The sequence below is a fragment of the Pelodiscus sinensis genome, chromosome 2 (genome assembly GCF_049634645.1).
Source record: "Pelodiscus sinensis isolate JC-2024 chromosome 2, ASM4963464v1, whole genome shotgun sequence".
Classification (NCBI taxonomy): domain Eukaryota; kingdom Metazoa; phylum Chordata; order Testudines; family Trionychidae; genus Pelodiscus; species Pelodiscus sinensis.
The window spans coordinates 175,176,234-175,197,361 of NC_134712.1; the positions used below are offsets into that span (position 1 = coordinate 175,176,234).

At 38.6% G+C, this 21,128-nt stretch overlaps 1 protein-coding gene across 27 annotated transcripts in view; it reads left to right on the top strand.

The window, feature by feature from the left end:
- Positions 1-21,128, top strand: part of CLASP2 (cytoplasmic linker associated protein 2) — a 264,670-nt gene that overhangs the window by 179,264 nt on the left and 64,278 nt on the right. For 9 of the 27 annotated variants that reach the window (XM_075921810.1, XM_075921815.1, XM_075921813.1 and 6 more), the window contains 5 exons: positions 10,470-10,640; positions 11,689-11,796; positions 15,697-15,759; positions 16,465-16,571; positions 20,680-20,703. In XM_075921810.1, the coding sequence (XP_075777925.1) occupies positions 10,470-10,640; positions 11,689-11,796; positions 15,697-15,759; positions 16,465-16,571; positions 20,680-20,703 (473 nt within the window). The remainder of the gene's footprint in view (positions 1-10,469; positions 10,641-11,688; positions 11,797-15,696; positions 15,760-16,464; positions 16,572-20,679; positions 20,704-21,128) is intronic. The other 18 variants (XM_075921820.1, XM_075921825.1, XM_075921823.1 and 15 more) reach the window with 5 other exon arrangements.

Below are 21,128 nucleotides of genomic sequence, written 5' to 3' on the forward strand. Positions count from 1 at the left end.
TTTCTCCTACTCCCACCCTCAGAGCTATTTGTAAATAGCAATACAGGTTGAACTTCTCTAGTCCAGCATTCCCTGATCTGGCACAATTTTAGGTAGCCAGTTATTCACTTATCATGGGTATGGCCAAGTTTCTCTTGGTCCTATAAAGTTAGTTTACAGCCACTAGTCCTGAATCAGTGTTCTGTGTTATGATTTGGCTATTATTTACACTTAAATGTCTTACAAGAGCCCAGTAAGCAGTGGAAGTGATGATGGTGGTACTAGACAATATTGACTTCCCTTGGTTTGGCACTAGTCAGGTCCCAAGGGTGCCGAACTAAAGAGGTTTAACCTGTATTAAATACATGTATACAGGAATTCTGTACTGCAGTTAATTCATAGATGAAAAGTTGCTACTCTTGTTTTCAAGAGTAACTAATTTATTAGGGTTTGCATAATGTTATTATGTTTTTCTCTATTGGAAGAAAAAATTTCTGAGTGGGAGGGAAAAGATTTTGCATTTAACCCTCAGATTATGTTAAATTAAATTGATAAAATGTATTTAAACCTAAAAATTTCGACTCCTTTTATAATTGCTATGTGAAAGTGTCTTGTCAGATTACAGATGTGTTTCAGTACCTGTGCTTTCCATTTTGGAGCTATTTTGATCACCCACTCCACTCCCAGCTCAATTTTCAGTCACTGTGTTTGTCTTAAATAAGAAAATATTTGTGGCATTTTATGAAAATTGCTTTCTTTGGCTTTTAAATCTTTAATTTTTGCAGTCTTATATTACTTGAAAATATTCTCAAAGTTGAGTTCATATTTAATTGGAAATAATTAATTCTTAGTTTTATGTAGTTGGAAAGTTGGAAACTTGTAATTTGCTTATGCAGCTTTGCTTCATTTGATTTGTACACAAGCATTTGAACCTAGTTCTTTAGTTGTGGATGCTACTAAAACTCACTGCTTTTCACATAACTATTTTTTGGCTTTTTTTCTCCTGTGTGAACTGACTAAAGCTTTCTTGTTTCCATTTGCCATCCATTTTTAATCTGCTCTGCTCCCTCCCTCTTCTTGGATTATAAATTTTTACCCCAATCCTGCCTTTTACACTTGTTCAGGATCACAGTCTGCTAACCCCATTGGTGGTAAGACTCTAAAATTTGTGTGTACATTGTTGCTTGATCATTCGTCTACATATCCCTAACGTAGGACCCTATTCAGCAGAAATTCCAGCTCAGTTTTCTTGGTCCTACAACTACTTAATTTAATGTAATTCTTACCTAGAAGGCAAAAACATTTCTTCTTTGTGATTGCGGAGTATCATATCTGATTGGTTAGGCCTTTGACTGCTTGTGCTACTGTGTGTAAGGCTGAAAATTATACTTCGGTTCAGTGAGTCCAGTATACACTACATTAGGGATCAACCAAATGTAACAAACACCTATAAGCAGCATAGTGGTGTGTGTGTGTGTGTGTGTGTGTTCAAACACACTTTTTACATTTAACGCAGGGAAGAGTTTAGGATTATCAGGTATTGCAAGCTACTTGCTGCAAATTCTCTAGTACAGAGGATAGTTATTCTGTATTCTGCCAGGCCTTTCTGAATAATTTGGGATGGTCTGAATGATATATAGAGGCAATTAACTCTTAATTCTCAGAAAGCGACACAAAACTGGTAGAGATGTCTGATGTTCATCTCAGTAACGGAAGCTAGGTTCATGATTTCCATGTTGCGCAGTATTGCATGTCTCATTTTTGCTGAATAGGCCCATAGGTAGAAAAGGGCATTTTGCTAAATAATCATTTCAAGTCTCCATTCAACCAACAAATTGTGTATAGTCTCTGCATGATGTATTGTTTTCAACTGTTCCCCACTTTTTTTCCTTTCATTTCTTGCTATCAAGCTTTTATCTTGTGCTCCTTAAATATGCCTGTGGACTTCATATTGTTATATTATCTTTGCTTTGTTGTTGACACTGGTACTTTTTGTAATGCAAGAGCCTGATAAAACTCACTTATTTGAAATGTTGCATGAAAAAGATAATAGACATCTTATAACATTGCTATGTTTACACAGTTTTGGTTTTTGTTTGATTTACACTGTTTTCTTTCTTTAAATGGGGCTAGGAAGATTATTATAAGCCTCCTTTCACTCAGCTGATTTCAGTTTAAAATAGCTTGGCTTTTTAATTAAGATTTTTAAGTGAAATTGTTTTTATTGTGTGTTTGGCAACAGTGACTTATAATTGGACTGATTATTGCTATTGAATATAGTTTTAATTAGAGTATCAGTAAGTGATACAATGGACCATTTGTTGGGTATTAATGTAAGTTCTCCACAGCTGAAGCTTCAAAGGATGAAGATAGTCTAGTTTCTTCCAATGGATGCAATATGAAATCAAAGATCAAATTTTTAATAAATGTCCAATTTTATTAATAAAATCTGCTAAGACACTTCAACAAAAAAATTTAACATCTTGATCATCTGTGGTTATTCATAATGTGTTCCAAAGGTTGAAAATTGTAGTTTTAAAAAGGCTTTCCTTATGGAGTTTTAACAAATTTCCAATGGAAGTCCTTCCATTGACTGCAACGAGTGTTAGATGATTGGGCTCCAAGGGTATGTCTACACTACAGCACTAATTCGAACTAACTTAATTCGAATTAGTTAATTCGAACTAAGCTAATTCGAACTAGTGCATCTAGACCTAAAAACTAGTTCGAATTAGTATTTTGCTAATTCGAACTAGCATGTCCACATTGAGTGGACCCTGAACCGAGGTTAAGGAACTTCATTAGTTCCCATAATAGAAGGACTAGAGGACACCAAATGAAATGAATGGGTAGCAGGCTTCAAACTAATAACAGAAAGTTCTTCTTCACAAAGCAAAGAGTCAACCTGTGGAACTCCTTGCTGCAGGAGGCTGTGAAGGCTACAACTAGAACAGAGTTTAAAGAGAAGTGAGATCAATTCATGGAGGCTGGGTCCATGGAGTGGTATTAGCCAGGGGGTAGAAATGGTGTCCCTGGCCTCTGTTTGTGGAAGGCTGGAGATGGATGGCACGAGACAAATGGCTTGGTCATTGTCTTTGGTCCATCCCCTCCAGGGTACCTAGTGTTGGCCGCTGTCGGCAGACAGGCTACTGGGCTAGATGGACCTTTGGTCTGACCCAGTACGGCCGTTCTAAGCTCAGGGCTCAGGGCCGGGGGTCTCACTGGACCACCTTGTTTTTCATGCAATCCTTCTCCTGGGTGGCCAGGCTGGCAGCTATCCTGCCCTAGACGGCCACTTTCCTGTGCCTAGTGCGGAGGTCGTGGACGTTGGAGGCTTCCCCCCAAACCTCGATGAGGTCCACGATGTCCGCACTAGACCAGGCGGGCGCCCGCCTCTTGCAGCCCCGGGCAGGCTCCTGGGAGCCGCCAGCCTGGTCCCGGGAAGAGGCGGAGGGCTGGGTGGCAGCGGGTGGCTGGCTCGTGCCGTGCCAGGTGCAGGGTCTGCTGGCTGGGTGCTGGCAGGCTTGCACCTGGCACGGGCACCGTAGCCAGACTGTGCCCCTTTAAGGGCTCCGGGTCCGGGAGGGGGGCAGAAGAGTTTCCCTGGTGGTGCCCAGAGTGGCCACCAGGGCAAGCTGGGAAGGGCTAGCCTCCCACTAGTTCGAATTAAGTGGCTAGACAGCCCTTAATTCGAACTACTTAATTCGAACTGGGCGTTAGTCCTTGTAGAATGAGGTTTACCTAGTTCGAATTAAGTTCGAACTAGCGGTTTGCCTGTGTAGCGTCTATGAAAGTTAATTCGAACTAATGGCTGTTAGTTCGAATTAACTTTGTAGTGTAGACATACCCCAAGAGAGTAGAGTTTGAAGAAATACTAGGGCTTACATCATCCTGTACGTGTTTAGAAAAATACATTATTTTTCTACTAGTTGTCGTTATGTTGTGAAAACCAAGGTAATCAGTCTAGAGGTGTTACAGAATAAAATTATCTAGTTGGTTTAATTACTGATGATTCAGAAAAGAACAATATGTGACCAGTCTTGTACAATTTAAAAAATGAACATGCAGTTTTTGTTCTACTGTATAATCCGCTGGTTGCCCCACCATAGGATATGCATATGTCTGTGCACTCTCGAAGACTGAAGAGTCCACAGGCATGCACAGAGAGGTTCCTCGTGCTCTGAACAAAGAACCATAAGGATGTGCAAGTTGCCTGCCTTCATTTCCTGAATTGTTTGCTTCATGTACTTGTTTTAGAAACTTTTTAGTTATCTGTTTTCATTGTTACCTGTAATTTACATAGGAACTGTTGGTTGGTTGGGGGCAAGGGAATGTCTTCCCCTCCTCCTCTTCAGTCTTTTGTGTTGGAGCACAGTTTGTTATGCCCCAAATCCTAGGGTTCGAGACTTGCCATAGGCCCTTTCCCTATATTGATGAATGCTGCAGCTGCCTGGGATGTTTTGGAGGATGGGCGTCTCACCTCTTCTAAAGGTGAAGTTTGTTTGGGTTTCAAAGGCAGATGCAAGAAGGTCAGGAAGACTAGATTTAGGCTCCAGTTAATAAAATTTGCCTATATTTCATTCAAGCATTTAAAACCATTGTTATAATAGCAAATGAGTAACACGTTGCTTTAATGAATAAAAAGTAAAAAAGATTGTGAGTGTATCAAATTGTAATAGAGAGGTAGCTGTGTTAGTCTGATCTTGGTAAAACAAAGAAAAAAAGTTATATAGCACTTTAAAGATTAACAAGACACCTAATAAATGTATTGTAAGCAACCTGTAATGCTTCCTAACTTCCCATTTACTTACCTAGTTAACCTAATTGTTTTTCACATTATCGCACAGCGAAAAACTACATGAGAGTTATGAATGTAAGAGAGTAACTTACCTGTTAAAATCACACACTGAAAAACTTTTAAATAAAACTAACACACAACACGAGAATCACCCTCACTTTCTTGAAGACTTTTGAAGCAATAAATAGCCTAAGGCTGAGGATACCCTGCAAGCATGTCTTTCTGTCTGCCATGAGGACTTTTTCCTTTAGGCTGCCATGAGATTCTATCATTACATAAAGGAGAGATGTCTCTCTGAGCGCTCTTCCAAATTTCACACAAACCGTTCAACTGAAGCCATGGATATCAAGATTCAAGGCCAACTTTGCCTTGAGCAGACTGCCTCTCCAGGTGTTCACAATCAGAACATCTTTGCTATCTTTCCCAAATCTTTGCTATGACTGAGAGATGGAAAATCTACAACAAAACATGGGGTGATCTATCACTTCAATAATGTCAACCCCTTTAGAACGGAGGCTCTGATTATCCAGCACCAGCTGAGATAGTGGACACTGTGTGCACGTCTGATACATTTTTACCAAAACTCCTGCCTGCCCAACTCACGAAAGGAGAAAGGAAACAGGGAGGCATAAAGGAATGGTATAGTATAGAACTTTTTTGTTATAAGCTTCAGAGGGGTAGCCAGGTTAGTCTGTAACAGGAAAAACTTAAAAAACAACAAAACAGGCTAGTAGTACTTTAAAGACTAACAAAACATGTAGATCAGAGATAGGCAAAAGGGCCTCTGTGGTTTGGATCCAGCCTGTGGAGGCCCTGCTGCTCTCCTGCCCCCAGGCCAATTAGGGCTTGGGGGCGTGGGACCATGTGAAGCTTTCTCTGCTCTGCCCCCGCCCTGCGAGCAGCACACGGCACTTCCAAGTGCCACGTACTCCTCTCAAGGCAGGAGGGAGGCTTCCTGCGCTCCCCTGCCCTCAAGCCCTGAGGATGGGGGAGTGCCCGAAGCTTCCTCCTGCCCTACCAGAGACATGGATTCCTAGTGGGAAGGAGGAGGGAAAGGGGCTTCCCCACCCCAGACCAATCATGGTCTGGGTAGCCCTGCCCCTTCCTGTTTAGGCCCTGCCCCTTTCGCGGTGACCCAGGGCTACTTCAAAAAAATTTGAAGTGGCCCCTGGGCAAAAATTATTGCCCACCTTTTATGTAGATGGTATCTCGAGTTTTCGTGGGTGGAAGTGGTTTGGGTCTAGAAAAGCTCATACCATCTACATCAGGCATGTCAAACAGGCTTGTGGCCCAATCAAAAATTTTTGTGGCCTGCCACTACATTTTATAAAAGAATAAAGTGTGGGTCTGCTGGCTGCTCGGAGCACGTGGCCACGTGCAGATCACAGCTGGCGGGGCTGCTCTGCACAGGCATCAAGTGCCTGCTCACAGCTGGCTGCTGTGCTCTCACTTCCCCAGCGCCTGAGGAAGAAAACATACAAAGTATCTGAAAATTTTCACAGAAGCCTGTTGTATTTGATTGACCATGGTCTATACTTGTTTTTATTTCAACAAAACAAGTTATGTATCATATAACAAATTTTAAAGTATCTTAAATTTATATTTAAATTAAAAATTATTTTATGAGTAAATAACAATTTTACACATCAAATTATTGTATTATATTAAAACAAGACCTGAAAAATTAGTCTAAAATATACCTAAAACACAATCTATAATAATAAATAATTACAACTTTCCGATAGAAGTAAATTTTCTTTGGTGTCCCTGAAAGCTATCAGTTTTCATTTGTGTGGCCCTCAGTGGGTTTCAAATTTGACATGCCCGATCTATATGTTTGTTAGTCTTTTAAATGTAGCCCAACATATTTTTTTAAGTTTTTCCTTTTGTTATAAAATATTTTATTTAAAAAAAATTATAAGTAACCCCAATGCCCCCACTTCTCCTCCAGAGCCAGCCCTTCCCCAGTGTCTCCTCATCCCAATGAACTCACCTCTCCCCCTGAGCCAGCCCTTCCTTTCAAGGCCCCCCATCCCAATGCACTCACCCCTCCCCCAGAGCCAGCCCTCCCACCCCAATGCACTCACCCCTCCCCCTGAATCAGCCCCTCCCCCTCAGGGTCTCCCATGCCAATGCACTCACCCTGAGCCAGCCCTCCCTTTCAGGGCCCCCCATCCCAATGCATTCACCCCTCCCCCAGAGCCAGCCCTCCCACCTCAATGCACTCACCCCTACCCCTGAGCCAGGTCCCCCCAGCGCCGGGAGCGCCCCCATCAAATCCTCCTCCCCCCTCAGAGCCAGGCACCAGAGGAATGGAACTGCTGGGTAAGGAAATCTAACCTTTCAAGTGGCCGCTGCTGCCGCCCAGCCCTGCTGCCTCAGCTCGCAGCATGTAGAGAGCCAGGAGCACTTAGCCAACTCCCGGGTCTCTGTTCAAAAGTGTCACATGGGCCAGAGCAGCCTGTGCTTCACTCCTTCCCCAGTCCCGTGCCCCCAGGGGCAACTGCCCCCCTTCGCTACGCTTCTGAGACACACTCTTGACACCTTAGTTGAGGACATCAAGCTCTCCACTCCATTGGCTCACTTGTTGGACTACCACCCCTTCTTTGGAGACTATAATGTTACCTGCTGCAGATAAGTGATACTGGGGGTCTTCAAAGTGGACTACTCTGTCCACTTTCATTCTGCTTCAGAAGGGTATTCGAGTTAATCTGTAACTGGAGAAACTTAAACAACAATAAATAGTCCAGCAGCGCCTTAAAGACACAAAAACCATGTAGATGTTTTTATGTTTTTCCATTTTCATTCTGCTCCTTCCATCCAGCACTCCTCCTTGTCCCTTTTTTGGGACCTGTCTCATAAAGGATTCCTAAAACAAGAAGCTAATTCTCTTTTGGGAGCAATAGGTCTCTTCCCACCAGAGTTCATTGGAAGAGGATTCTAGTCAATTACTTCATAGTCCACCTTTTTTGGAAATAAGAGAATCCAATCGTCAATCTCAGGAACTTGAACAACTGTGTCCTAGCAAAATACTTAAGAATGTTAACATGACTGATCGGTTCTCCTTGATGTATAGGGCACCTACTTTGATGTAAACATGCACTTCTCATATAAACTTATCCTGATGGGACAGCTACTATAAATATTGAGTTCTTCTCTTTGCACTCTCCACATTCTGGGGAGAAGGGCGGGGGGGGGGGGGTTAGAGGTGGTTCACAAAGATTTTTTTCAGTGGTAGCTGCTTGTATCTATTAGTGGGGAATTTCATTGTTTTCCTATTTGGACAACTGGCTTCTCAGAGGTTGGTCCAGGCAGCAATGTCCAGACCAGGCCTCAGCATCAACCACAGGAATCATTGCTTTAAATCAGAGTCCTAGAGTTAAGAACAGAATGATATGCTTGCCCAACAGCTCCTTCACACCCTATAAAGTCACTCAGAATAATGCTGGACTATAGGGTAGCGAGGTATTACGTCAATTGCAAAGGCAGAGCAAGATCTATGTCCTTTTATGCATTGTTATTAAGGATGTGAATCTGATGTGTTTCTTATCTGATGGAATTATCAGCAACCTATTTACCAGGTTTCCAGAATAAATAAATGGAACTCAAGCACTCTGTCTTCCATAGTATTTGCCAGACTTGAGATACACTGGGGAGACATCTTTGCTAACCTGAAATGTCTCTATTCTACTCCACTGGAAGTTATAGCTATGATTTGGAATGGCCTGTTCCTTTCTTGTCCTTACTTACCTATACCATTAATCTGAAAGACCCTTCTCAAGCTGCACTGAGAAGTAGCAAGAGCTAGCCTCATGTCACCTGCTTGGCTGAGACAGTGTGGTACTCAAACTTGGTTCACCTACTAGAGGTAACACCCTTAGGACTTCTTATAGAAAATCTATTGGCACAGAACTCTACTTCCTTCATTCATCCCATCCCCTTCTCCCTGAATTCGAGAACATGGCTGCTCAATGACTCTCAAGAACAGAATAGTGTAGACCCGGCCTTATGTAGTAGAAAGCCTACTACTCATAAAACTTGCTTGCAAAGGTAGAAGTACTTCTGATCCTGATGCTTCTTCCCATCTTTTAAAGCCTAGGAAGTTCCTGGACTATCTGTTTGAATTAAAGATACCGGGTCTCTCCGTAAGCTCTATCAAAGTACATTTATCACCATCACAGCCTTCCAGTCATCTATCCAGGATTTCTCAGGTTTTGCACCGCCCTGTAGCAACCAGGTTTCTTCACGGCCTATATTACTTGTTTCCTTCCATTTGACAGCCAGCTCACCAGTGGCACTTCACACTGATTTTTGAATGCCATTAAAAAAATCTCACTTCACACCAATGGCAACTTGCTCTCCCTTCCAGCTTTCCGCGAAATTTTGTTCCTAATTAACGTCACGTCAGCAAGTTGAATGGAGGAGTGCGAAGATCTCATGGTGTACGTATCACATATACAAAGACAAGGTTATATTACATCTCCATCGGTGCTTCCTCCCAAACATTATATTCCTCCCTAGGAATATGACATTAACCAGGAAATTTGCCTTCCTGTTTTCTGCACAAACCTTGTGCCTTCAAGGACAATTGAAACTTCTGTCCACCGAAAGTCAGGAGTTAGCCTTGCTTTCAGTCTGAACCATTCTAGGTATCTCCGAAGCTATTTGTATCAATTTCAGATAGGATGAAGAGCTAATTGATTTTCACACAGACTAGGTGGGTTTTGGATACATCCTGGCCTGCTTGGAAAATGCTGGGGTTTACAGAGAAACAGTATATAGCTTTAGTGGTCTGTCCATATCTGTAACTCCACTGAAGGATGTATCCTTATAGCAGAAATCTGCAGCACTTCTGTTTGGTCTACTGTACATGCCATGGCCAAACATTATTTCATCTTATCTGCTTTCCGAGAGAACTAATTTGGTGATGCATTTTTTAGAGAGAGAGAGTGAGAGAGTGTGTGTGTCCCTGCTTCATTGACCTAATGCGTCGTATCTCCTACAATGGAGTACCTATTGGGACATGTTCTTCAAGAAAACATAAAGGTGACTTCATGACAGTAACTTGAGTTCTTGAGGATGTTTTGTCCTTAAATGTGCTCTGCCTCCTGCTTGCCTTCCCCTCTGCTGTGGAATTCAGTTTCTCTGTTAAGAAGGAACTGAGTGGTGATGGGCTGATGTCTCCCTACTTTCCCTTGTTCAGAGCAGGAGGCACTGCTCTGTACAGGCATGGGCTCATAGAGTTTACTCTGCAGTCTCTATATGAGAGTGCATCAGCGTGCACACATCCTATGGTGGAGCATCCATAGACAGAATCTCTTGAGTTAAAATTGAAGATGGAGAGGTTACTTATAGCATACTTTGGAATATTGGATTCTTTTATAAGTATCAATGGAAGGAATAATTTTTTTTTGGTGTATGGTTACAGTTGCTTACTGTGATGCTTATGTAGTCCTGAAGATGCAATAAGAATTTTCAGACTTTCACTGTTGTTTTTATATCTATACCTTGTGAGAGATGCTTTATTTCTAAGACTAGATGTAGATATTACAGATTTTCTCAAATTTTACATTTTCCCTTGTAAACTCTTCCAAACTATTTTTTCAAATAATTTCAAACATGTTGTTTTTCTTTTTAAACCTCACTATTTATCTAAAATTATTTATTTATTTATTACTTATTTTGCCTTCAGCTGGCAGTCGATCTGGATCTCCTGGAAGAGTTTTGACTACAACTGCACTTTCAACTATGAACACAGGTGTTCAGAGAGTGTTAATCAATCCAGCAACAGCACAAAAAAGGAGCAAGATCCCACGAAGCCAAGGATGCAGCAGAGAAGCTAGTCCTTCTAGATTGTCAGTAGGTAAGAAAAGTTGTTTGACAATTTACTTTTTTTTTTTTTTAAACAAATGATATTGTGTTATACATTTGTGCATATTTACAGACGACGGGGCTGGAAAACATATAATTGAAACTCTAAAATCTGACCGAGGGCCTGCAAAGCCAACACCTAAGGGAAGCCTCTCGTGTAATACAGTTTCAAATTTAAGGTGGGACCGTGAAGTTTGCTGTTCTTAAACTCCACTGATCTACGCCTCCATACTTACTCTTAAACAAAGAAAAGGAAGTGTGGAATGAGTATATGACTAGGGCCCAATATTATTGGGAACCCTCAAAATCTTTGACAGCCTGGAAAGACTGAAAACTGGGGAGAAGAAATCAAGATGGGGAGAATAAATCAATTAGTGTGTGTGTCAGTAGTAGAAACTTGAATGTACTATGCTTCTTGTTTCCCCTAAGTACAGTCTCATGGTGTAACTCAGTTATCTGTATTCTCTTGAAATATGTCAGTAAATAAAACTGAGGGGTTACTGTTATCAGCTGATTTTCTGTAGTATTTTTATTTAACTTTACCTTGCCTTTACCTTAAATTGCTTTCCCCCTTTTTAAATAGATTATTGTATTTTGCACTAGTGTAGCAGAAGCAACATTTATTTCCACATGAAAAAAAGAAAGATTAGCGGGCATTAAATTAAGTTCTAAATGAACTACTTGTGTTTGCATGTTCTTCACAGGGCATACTATCAGTGTTTCAACTATAATATGAAAAGAGTTACCATCCTTTTCAACCATTTATCATTATTTCTTTAGAGAGGTACCAAATTCTGTTAGTTTTTTGGGGGAGAAGATACTTTAACTGAACTGGCTTCATTTAGTGTAATTTACCAAATTAATAAAGTGTCAGAATAAAGATAATGGTGTAATGCTCTATGAATAGAGGCAACATCTGTTCTTAGAAATATGTCATAGATCTTATTTATTGAACAATCAAAATAATGTTCAAACTACAACTTTTCTTGTGTCTTCTCCCTTTCTGTGCTGCTGTTTGTCTGTACCCTGAATCATACTAGCACGAGGCAGCCGCATTCCTCGACCTAGTGTGAGTCAGGGGTGCAGTCGGGAGGCCAGCCGTGAAAGTAGCAGGGACACAAGCCCTGTCCGCTCTTTCCCACCCCTTGGTAAGTACTTGAGACCCTTGTTGTGCATGGCTATCTATGCCCTTCATTATCTGCACCTAATGAACCCACACCGCCTTCATTTAGCTTATAGTAGGTAACCATTATTTTCCCCTTGTTTGGACTCATTTGTCATTTACTTTACTTGAGTATCGACCAACATGTGAGTGAAATGCACATTCAAAAAAGTAAATATCACACTGGTGTGGGTCTTACCCTTTACACCAAGAACCTGGAAAGATGATCTCACCATATAGTTTACACAGTTCTCAAACTGAATCTTGAAAAAGGGCACTTCTGCTCAGAAAAGTGACTGTAAAAATGGTGTACGGTTACATGTTTTTGTCTTAATTTTCAAGACAAAATAAAAATGTATCTGTCTGGTTTTCTTGAGCTCAAAACCTAGGTTCCTTCCTGATTCCTTGATCAGATAGATAAGATTGATAATTGGTTTTATATTGCAGAAAGGAAGATAAGTGCTATTACTAAGCTGTTCTATTGATAGAAAAGGACTGTTGCCATATTGATACTTCAGTGCTAATAGAAGTTTAAAAAAATTGTCACTAAAGTAAGCCAATATAAATCTCAGTGCAGATTGGCAGCAGACCCACTGACTTAGAAGATGCCAGTTTCATAGTCATTTTTCAAAGCAGACTTGCACTCTAAGAATGTCTACATTTTATGGAAATAAATGGAAGCAAATTTTAAGTGCCCTTGTTACAGTGGGTTAAACTTAAATCCTATTCTGAAACCTACTTACATTATTTCAAAACAACATTTCACACAATTGCATTAACATAGGTCCCTACATGGTGAGAGATAGGGGGAGAGAAGGCTGGCATCTTTACATGTTCAAATCTGTACATGTCCGATTTGAACAAGCCCAGATACTTCAGTACTCTGTCCTAGAGCTTCTGTAAAACTGATACAGCTTTCACATGTAATACTACTATTTACTGCCTGACATTTAAAATATGTGCAAGTGTCAAACTGATGTAAATATAATTTACAGCAAAAATACCTTGCTTCCATCTGGTCAGCTCACACACAAAATTATTAAAATCTTTACTTTGTTTTCAGCCTCAGATTGAGGCTCTTCCATATATTCCTAATTATCATCTGAAAGTGTGATAATAATTTGGGGCTGTTAAAAGCCTTTTGCAACTTTCAGCCTTATTTTTACTGACAAAGAATTGGGTAAATGGAAGCTTTCTTGGTATCTGATGCTAATTTAACCAGCTGCTGTTTAATCAGGAAACCTAACAAATGAGCACATGTTATATAGAGTCCACTATTAATATGCAATTGAAATGTTCTGTGGTGTAAAACAAGCAGTGTTTTCAGATCCATCTATGCTTCTTTTGCTACTCTGCAGCTTGAATATGAACCACCATTTAATTGCTTGCATGTATATTACTGACATGTTATGCCTAGCCAAATGCTCCATATTTTATGACATTATTAAACTAATTCCATATTGTTGCTGTTAGACATTTGGTTACTGGGACAGCTGTTGTTTGAAACTTTTCTGTCATTAGCCTCTGTGTTCAGAGTTCAGAAGTTTTTAACCCATGTTCAAATACCACAAACACTTGTTTTTCTTATAGCAAGAATGTAAAATAACCCCTATGCAAATAAAGATTTAATAAAATTCACAGGACTTAAATATGACAAGGAAATAAAATCACAGTACTTCTTACCTTCCTATTTCTTAATTTCTTTTTTTGACAAATTTCCTTAGTGATTAGTAAGCCCAGTTTGTTTTATTGCATATAATTAATCTATTGTTAAAAATGTATTTCTTTAAATCAGTTCTGCAGACCTTACTCTCTCAAATTGTTCATTGATTCCAGTGAAACATAGACTAAAGTAAATCAGTTATTTGCATAATTAGTTTCCTTTTGTAATGTGTGACAATATTACATGTAACCCTTCTACTACTGTAGCTTGTTACTAATGGCTCCCAAAAAGGAATATTTTTTGTGAGTAATGTCTCTAGTTTATGCCATGTTTATGTATAGTGTATAAACCTTTTTATAATTCCACATCACAGTGGCACAAGCAAAAGCTGATTATCAAAGAAATGAGTACGACACCTATTTTAATTCACTGTTCTGAGAAACAAGTGCTTTTATAATTGATATTTAAGTGAATATTAATTTATTACATGCAGTTAATTTTAGGTTTACTTTTTTAGATTGCTTTCTAACTTCCTTACAAGAAAGTACATTATTTTTAGTCCTTTCCTATGTTTTGCATTATAACAAACCTTTTAAAATTTGTCAGAATAATAAATAAATTAAATAATTAAGGATGATCCATTATAGTATCAGGAGTTTAAAGGGCACTCTTGAAGAAGAGATTGTGGAATGAAGTCAACTGTACCTGTTATATACTAAGTTATAGCCATATATAAGCATATTTTGGCTTGCTGGTTTTATATATTTGCGAAGAGACAGTTTGTTTTAAATAATATTCCTAGTGATATCACAAACTCTTTAATTCATATCTTGGGTTTTGAGAGCCTTATGAGTATAGGACTAGAGAGAAATTGTCCCACTTCTGCTTGTGTTCAAAACCCTGCAGATAGCATATGGCATTGCCATTGATTTTGTCTTGTGTTTTATACAGCTGAGTGTTAAGTATGTTGAGTGAGATATGATTGCCAAAGAAACAAGCATCAAATAATACTTTTAGTGGGGGAGGAAGAAAACACACTTCATAGTTAAATAACCATACGCATGTTTATGTTGGTACAAAATATATTCGCTAAACATTGCTTAGTGGGTTACAAAAATTATGATGAAAACATGTCATCTGCACACTGTAAAGTTGACTCAAGTTATAAGTGTAATGTAACTAACTTGAGTCCTGTCCATACCAAGACTAATTGATTTAAATATCAGATTTTATTCATTATTTAAATCAGCAAGCAAGAAACCTTGATTTAATAAATGAATTCAATTTTGTTTTGTATTTATACTGGTTTTCTTAATGACAAGGTCAGTTTCATTGGTCTGTTGAAACACTTTAAAGCATGCTGATTTGAAAACAAGAATAGCCAAAATTTGATCATACTTCTTGCTAACCAGAAGGACGTGATCTATATTATAATATTCATGTATTTAATCAGTTACATATTTTAGCATACATTTGTTCAGATTCTTAATTTGTATAGTTAGAAAATGATGAATGATATAGTTCTTTCTTAGTAGATTATAATTTTTTAGTGTAGGTCCCAAGTTGTAGCTGGATAAAAATTGGAATTTCAACTTAGAGTAGAAAGTCAGCATTTTAAATAGTTTTATTAATTAAATAAATATAATTTAAATTTAAATGATTTTATTAGAAATACTTCTAAAATATTTTATTATCAACTCAAACACTTTTAATGTGAGTCTGGTGGTACTTTTAACTTGAGTTAGCACAACTTGCAAGCTGCTTTCAGATGCATAGGCTGATGCTCAAGTCAGCTGCTAATACCATAACTCTGTGCAGGAATCTAATTGTTCAGTGCAGCTCAAATATTACTTTGCAGCGTGTCAGCTCTCATTCAAGCTAGGCTCTGAAATGTAGATAAGTCAAATTAACTTGGCAGCTGAGACAGACTCAGCTGCGTGTTTTGAAAGGCTCATATGGTGTATATATGTGAATTTTAAAAGGGAGTGTTAGTGTTTGCTTTTAATTTTCGGTATATGAAGTGGCTTTTGTACAATAACCTACTTGTTATGTAGTTCAATCATACGTTTTCTGAAACTTCATTTCATGTTTTCTCTGTTAATTTGTTCTATTTCACGGAGTAATTCTAGATCTGTTTCCTAAAAAGTATCTTTATCTGTACAATTATCACTGTACTTTGCTTGCACGATAATAGATAGGGTTTATATGATCCTATTATTGCAGCTTCCAGGCATCACTCCAGATCCACTGGTGCCCTCTACACCCCAGAAGTATATGGGGCTACAGGTGAAGGATGAGTACACTTTGCTGTCATCTGTGCAGTCATCCTGGATTTTTTTTTCCCCCACTTGGTTTTCCTTACAACCCATTATTTAAAAAAATATTTATTTACATGAATTTGAGTTCTGTGTTTTGGATAATCAAGGCATATGTGTATATATTGCAAGCTTTTCTTTCCCAATGTAACCCCTTCCCCCAGTGATGTATTTGCTGTTATTTTTCTGGCAGATGTGCTTTATTTTAGTTTCTCATTATTTGGTATTTGTAGTGCACTATTTATGCGTGTAGTTCTCTAACATAGCACTGTTGGTAGCCTTCCTTTTTATATTTGCTTTTATTGTTGAAAAAAATTATTAAAAAAAGCTAAAATGATAAATGTATTTTATCAGGTGCTCTTAAAAAGAATAATAGCTCTGTAGCACAGTCCCAATGCCTTAGTGGAACTGCTTAATTCCTTTCTCTCTTAGTACAAATATTTATCAAACATTCTGTATAATCATTGATTTTATTTTTTTCCCATCCTATTTCTGTAAAAAATGTAAATCAAATAATTGCCACATTTCATTTGACTGAAATAAAAAAAATAAAATAGAACGGACCACTTGCCAATAACTGTATTTCTGCTTGGTTTTTTTTAAGTGGTTAAAATTTTATTTTCCATATTGCAGTTCTGATTTAAATTTTTATTATTTTCTTATTCTGTTATTGCAGGTACAGGGTTTGGGATCAGTCAATCAAGTAGATTGTCATCATCAGTTAGTGCTATGAGAGTTCTGAACACAGGTTCTGATGTAGAAGAAGCAGTAGCAGATGCCCTGGTAAGAATCTTCCATTTATCATCTTAAGTAGACTAAAAACTTAGAATTGTATGATGTATATTATATATGTATTAAAATGTATATTCTCTACATACGTGTATTTATGTGCACTCTGAATTGCAAAGCAATTTAATTTCTCAGGTTCAAAATTATATTTTGTTTACCTGAGCTAGCTCATTGACACAGAATCTTGCTTAAATGCTAGCTTGAAAAGCTGGTGTGATACAAGATGAGTCCTGAACAAGCAAATTAATAATGTGTCGAAAATCTGAAACTGTTCTGATCTTGTCCCTAGATTATAGATTCTTTGGGTCTGGTTTCCATTAGCCGTGTCTTGCTCAGCATTATGTTAATTATGGAAATGTTAAAAAATTAAAACCTATTGAAAGTTAAGTTACTCTGCCATTGTACATCTATGGAACAAATGGTAGATTTGTGATTCAAAGATGGACTTGGCTGTAGTTTTATTTCCCAGCTATAGTCAACTTCTTCAGTACAGATGGTACTCATTTTCAAGGATATCCTCTTGGAACTTTCCATGATGGTGACTGTCAGAGTTATATCACAACTTTAAAACTATTAAAACATGGATAAGAAGACATCTGTTTACCTTGTAGAGCAGCACAACTCAACAGGAAAACAAATATGTATGCATGCAATTAGGTAACATATCATATTTATCCTATATTTTCTAGTACACGAGTGGGCATTAATATGAGATGGAGGCCACTTCACTAATTTTTGACGTGGACCAGGGCTGTCCTGGAAGTGGTGGGCCCAGGACACTTCTTTGTTTCCCCTCCCACAGACCTGATTGGCCTGAGGATGGGTGAGCGCGCACAGACTTTGCTCCTGCCCCCCTATCTAGAGAAAACTGCCAAGTGTTCTGAACAGCTGGTGGTTCCCTCTAGGCACGCTGCCCCCTTTCAAGGTAGGAGGACACTTCCCAAGCTCCCCCCAGGCCAGCTAGGGCCTGGGGGCAGGAGGAGCGCGCAGTGTCTCCTGCTCCCTGCTCCCACCCTGCAAGGGCTGCACAGCGCTTAAATTGAAAGCGCTGCATGCCCTTGCAGAGCAGGAAGAGATTTTGCAAACCTCCATCTCCCCCCCCCCCCCCACCCCCCCACACACAGTCCCTTATTGGACTGGGTGCAGGAGAGAGGCAGGGTGTCAGCCAGATCTGGACCACATGGCGGGCCAGATCCCGCCTGTGGAGGCCCACCCCTGTTCTAGCATCTTAATGTAGTTGTATGTTTCACAAAAAATGAAGAACCTGTTTACTGAGCTAAATAGCATTGAAAGTTTTGTTCCATGAAAAATTCTAGATTTTGAAAATATTTCCATTCCATAGAAGAATGGACGGGGAGACATTAAAATAACGTGAGGAGCTGGTCAGATGGTGGACTGGTCAGACAAGGAACTGGCAGACACTTTCCCAAGAGACACTGTGTTTGTAGTGCCCCACTACACAAGCTACCTAGGATTGTGGGCTTCCTGAGATCTGGGAGCCAGGAGAATGGAAGTCTGGGCTCCACAGTTACCTACAGCTGAGGTACCAAGGATCCCAGCAAGCAAGCCGGCAGAAAAACAGGAAAGAGGGTTTCCATTGGAAACGTGCCTGAGTTCCACCAGATAGTTATCAAAATGGACACATTCCCACAGAAATCTCAATTTCAAGTAATTTATGCTTTCTGATAGAAGTTCCATTAATAAATTTCAAATGAGTCCCACCTAATCCCACCTATTTAATCACCTAAAATAAAAAGTTGACTGAATATTTTGAAGATATTTTCTTTACTTTTTTTCCTCTACTAAGTCAAGATATTTTACTTTTTTGTTTCTATATTTTGTTAGCCTTATTTTCACATTAGCAACTGTTCAGATTCAGTGCTTTAGTTTACCTAAGTAGTGGAAATCAAAGTAGATCTCATGTGTTTTGTCAGAAGGTGGTATTTAGCATGTAGGTACATATTTAAGGCACCCGTTGCCCAAGTATCTAACTTCTGTAGACAACTACCACAATGTTATGGCAGATTATTTAAAAGAATTAAAACAAAACAAAACACTGCAAATATGCAAGCAAACTGCCAGCATTTAATTAATGTGGAATCCAGTTTTATTTGAATTTTCAAATGAAAAGTTATTTATATTAAAATCACATTCTCTCAGGAGCCTATAATACACCACTTTATATGTTAGAAATAACTCATAATTAACAAGCCTGCCCTTTCTGTTGTGGTATTAATGTGGCCTACCATTCATTCTACTAATGAATGCTCCTTTCAAGCTATTCATATTCTGCCAATTCACATTTTTCATATGAATGTTCGTTTTCTTGATAGCGAATATTTGAATTCATAGAGCTTCAAGCTCTCTGATTGGTCCACTTTAAATCAGGCCTTACATTGATAATGTGGTGCTATGAGCACATACTGGATTCCTTCCTTCCATGAAAGAATTCCACATATTTAAACATAGGTCTACTTGTTACACTATCTGTTGCAGGGATTTTGGTTTTAAGGGCATCCCTGAAGCTGCTCAGCATTGACGTGTGAGAATTCTGTGCAAAATGTAATGTCAATGAAGGAAAAAGTATTTACATATATTTTTGCTTCTTTGAATATATAATGAAACAGAATTCTTACTATATACCTCTGTTCAGAATAGGGATACAAGGTTTCTTTTACAGAGGTTTGTGTTTTTTCATTTAGGATAATAAGTCCATTTTTCTTAATCTCTTGGCCTATTACAGTTCAAGGGGGAGGAAGGGAGATTGGATTTTTTGTAGTTTTAAATTAATTCTTATAAGACGTGTTAGTAATTCTATGAGCTTTGCAATTCCAGAGTTGGGTGGAACGTTACAGATGCAGAGAGCAGGGCTGGTCAGAAAACTTCCACAATAGAGAAAGGAGGGAAACATGTTGTCAAAAAATTACAAAAATTGGGAATATCTGTTTGCTTGATGCTGAGAGAGTTGATTTTACATAACAGGGTCCTCAAGTTGAATTACTATTGTGTAAGAGTCAGGAAGCATCAGAGATGGTGAGAATAAAGACTATATAAAGTTGAATAGTGATAGGAATGTAGCCGTGTTAGTCTGGTGTAGCTGAAACAAAATACAGGACTATGTAGCACTTTAAAGACTAACAAGATGGTTTATTAGGTGATGAGCTTTCGTGGGCCAGACCCACTTCCTCAGATCAAATAGTGGAAGAAAATTGTCACAACCATATATACCAAAGGATACAATTTTAAAAAATGAACACATATGAAAAGGACAAATCAAATTTCAGAACAGAAGGGGAATGGGGGGGGGGGAGGTAAAGGTCTGTGAGCTAATGATACTAGAGGTGATAATTGGGGAAGCTATCTTTGTAATGGGTAAGATAATTAGATTCTTTATTCAGACTCAGGTGTACAGTGTCGAATTTAAGCATGAATAACAGTTCAGAGGATTCTCTTTCAAGTGCAGTCTTAAAAGGCTTTTGAAGCAGGATGCAGGTAATTAAGTTGTTGAGACAATGTCCTTTCTGGTTGAAATGGTAAGCCATTGTCTCAACGACTTAATTACCTGCATCCTGCTTCAAAAGCCTTTTAAGGCTGCACCTGAAAGAGAATCCTCTGAACTGTTATTCATGTTTAAATTCGACACTTTAAACCTGAGTCTGAATAAAGACTCTAATTATCTCACCCATTACAAAGATAGCTTCCCCAATTATCACCTCTAATATCATTAACTCACAGACATTTACCTTCCCCCCCCAACTCCCTTCTGTTATGAAAAGGACAAATCAAATTTCATAACAGAAGGGAGATGGGGGGGAAGGTAAATGTCTGTGAGCTAATGATATTAGAGGTGATAATTGGGGAAGTTATCTTTGTAATGGATAATCACCTAATAAACCATCTTGTTAGTCTTTAAAGTGCTACATAGTCCTGTATTTTATATAAAGTTGCATACTAGTAACCATTGTCTTCAATATATTGAAAAAAATCCTTGCTTCCAGTGATAGGTGATTCTATAATGAAAATTAGTGATATACTAGAATATGGCAGTTTACCTCAATGTTCTCAATTTCTCTATTTCTCTTTAATAATTTACTGCTATCAGCTCTTAGGAGACATACGGACGAAGGTATAGAAATCACTGTTTTCCCCTTACTTCTGATATCTTAACATTTAATATAGTATGTACTAAAATTGTACAAAACTAAACATAAAGAAGTAACAGAAAATGTCATTACATTTGATATTTAATACACAACTTCAAACTGATATTTTGATAAGGTTGAATGAAATGGCTACATTTCTCTGTTCTCCCTCTATTATGATAAGTATTTGCATGTTTCACAAGTAAAACTTATTCAGATGAAAATTTATTAGGTAGATAACCTGTTGTGCTGTTGGCTTCATTTTTACATTTGGCATCCTATGTTATCTGACGTGAAGATATATTAATGTTATTTAACTTGAACACGGTAATTGGAGCCATAACTTCAGTGCAGGTGATCATGAAGGTGCTAGCTTTTCTATAGATATATGCAAAAACGAAGTTGAACT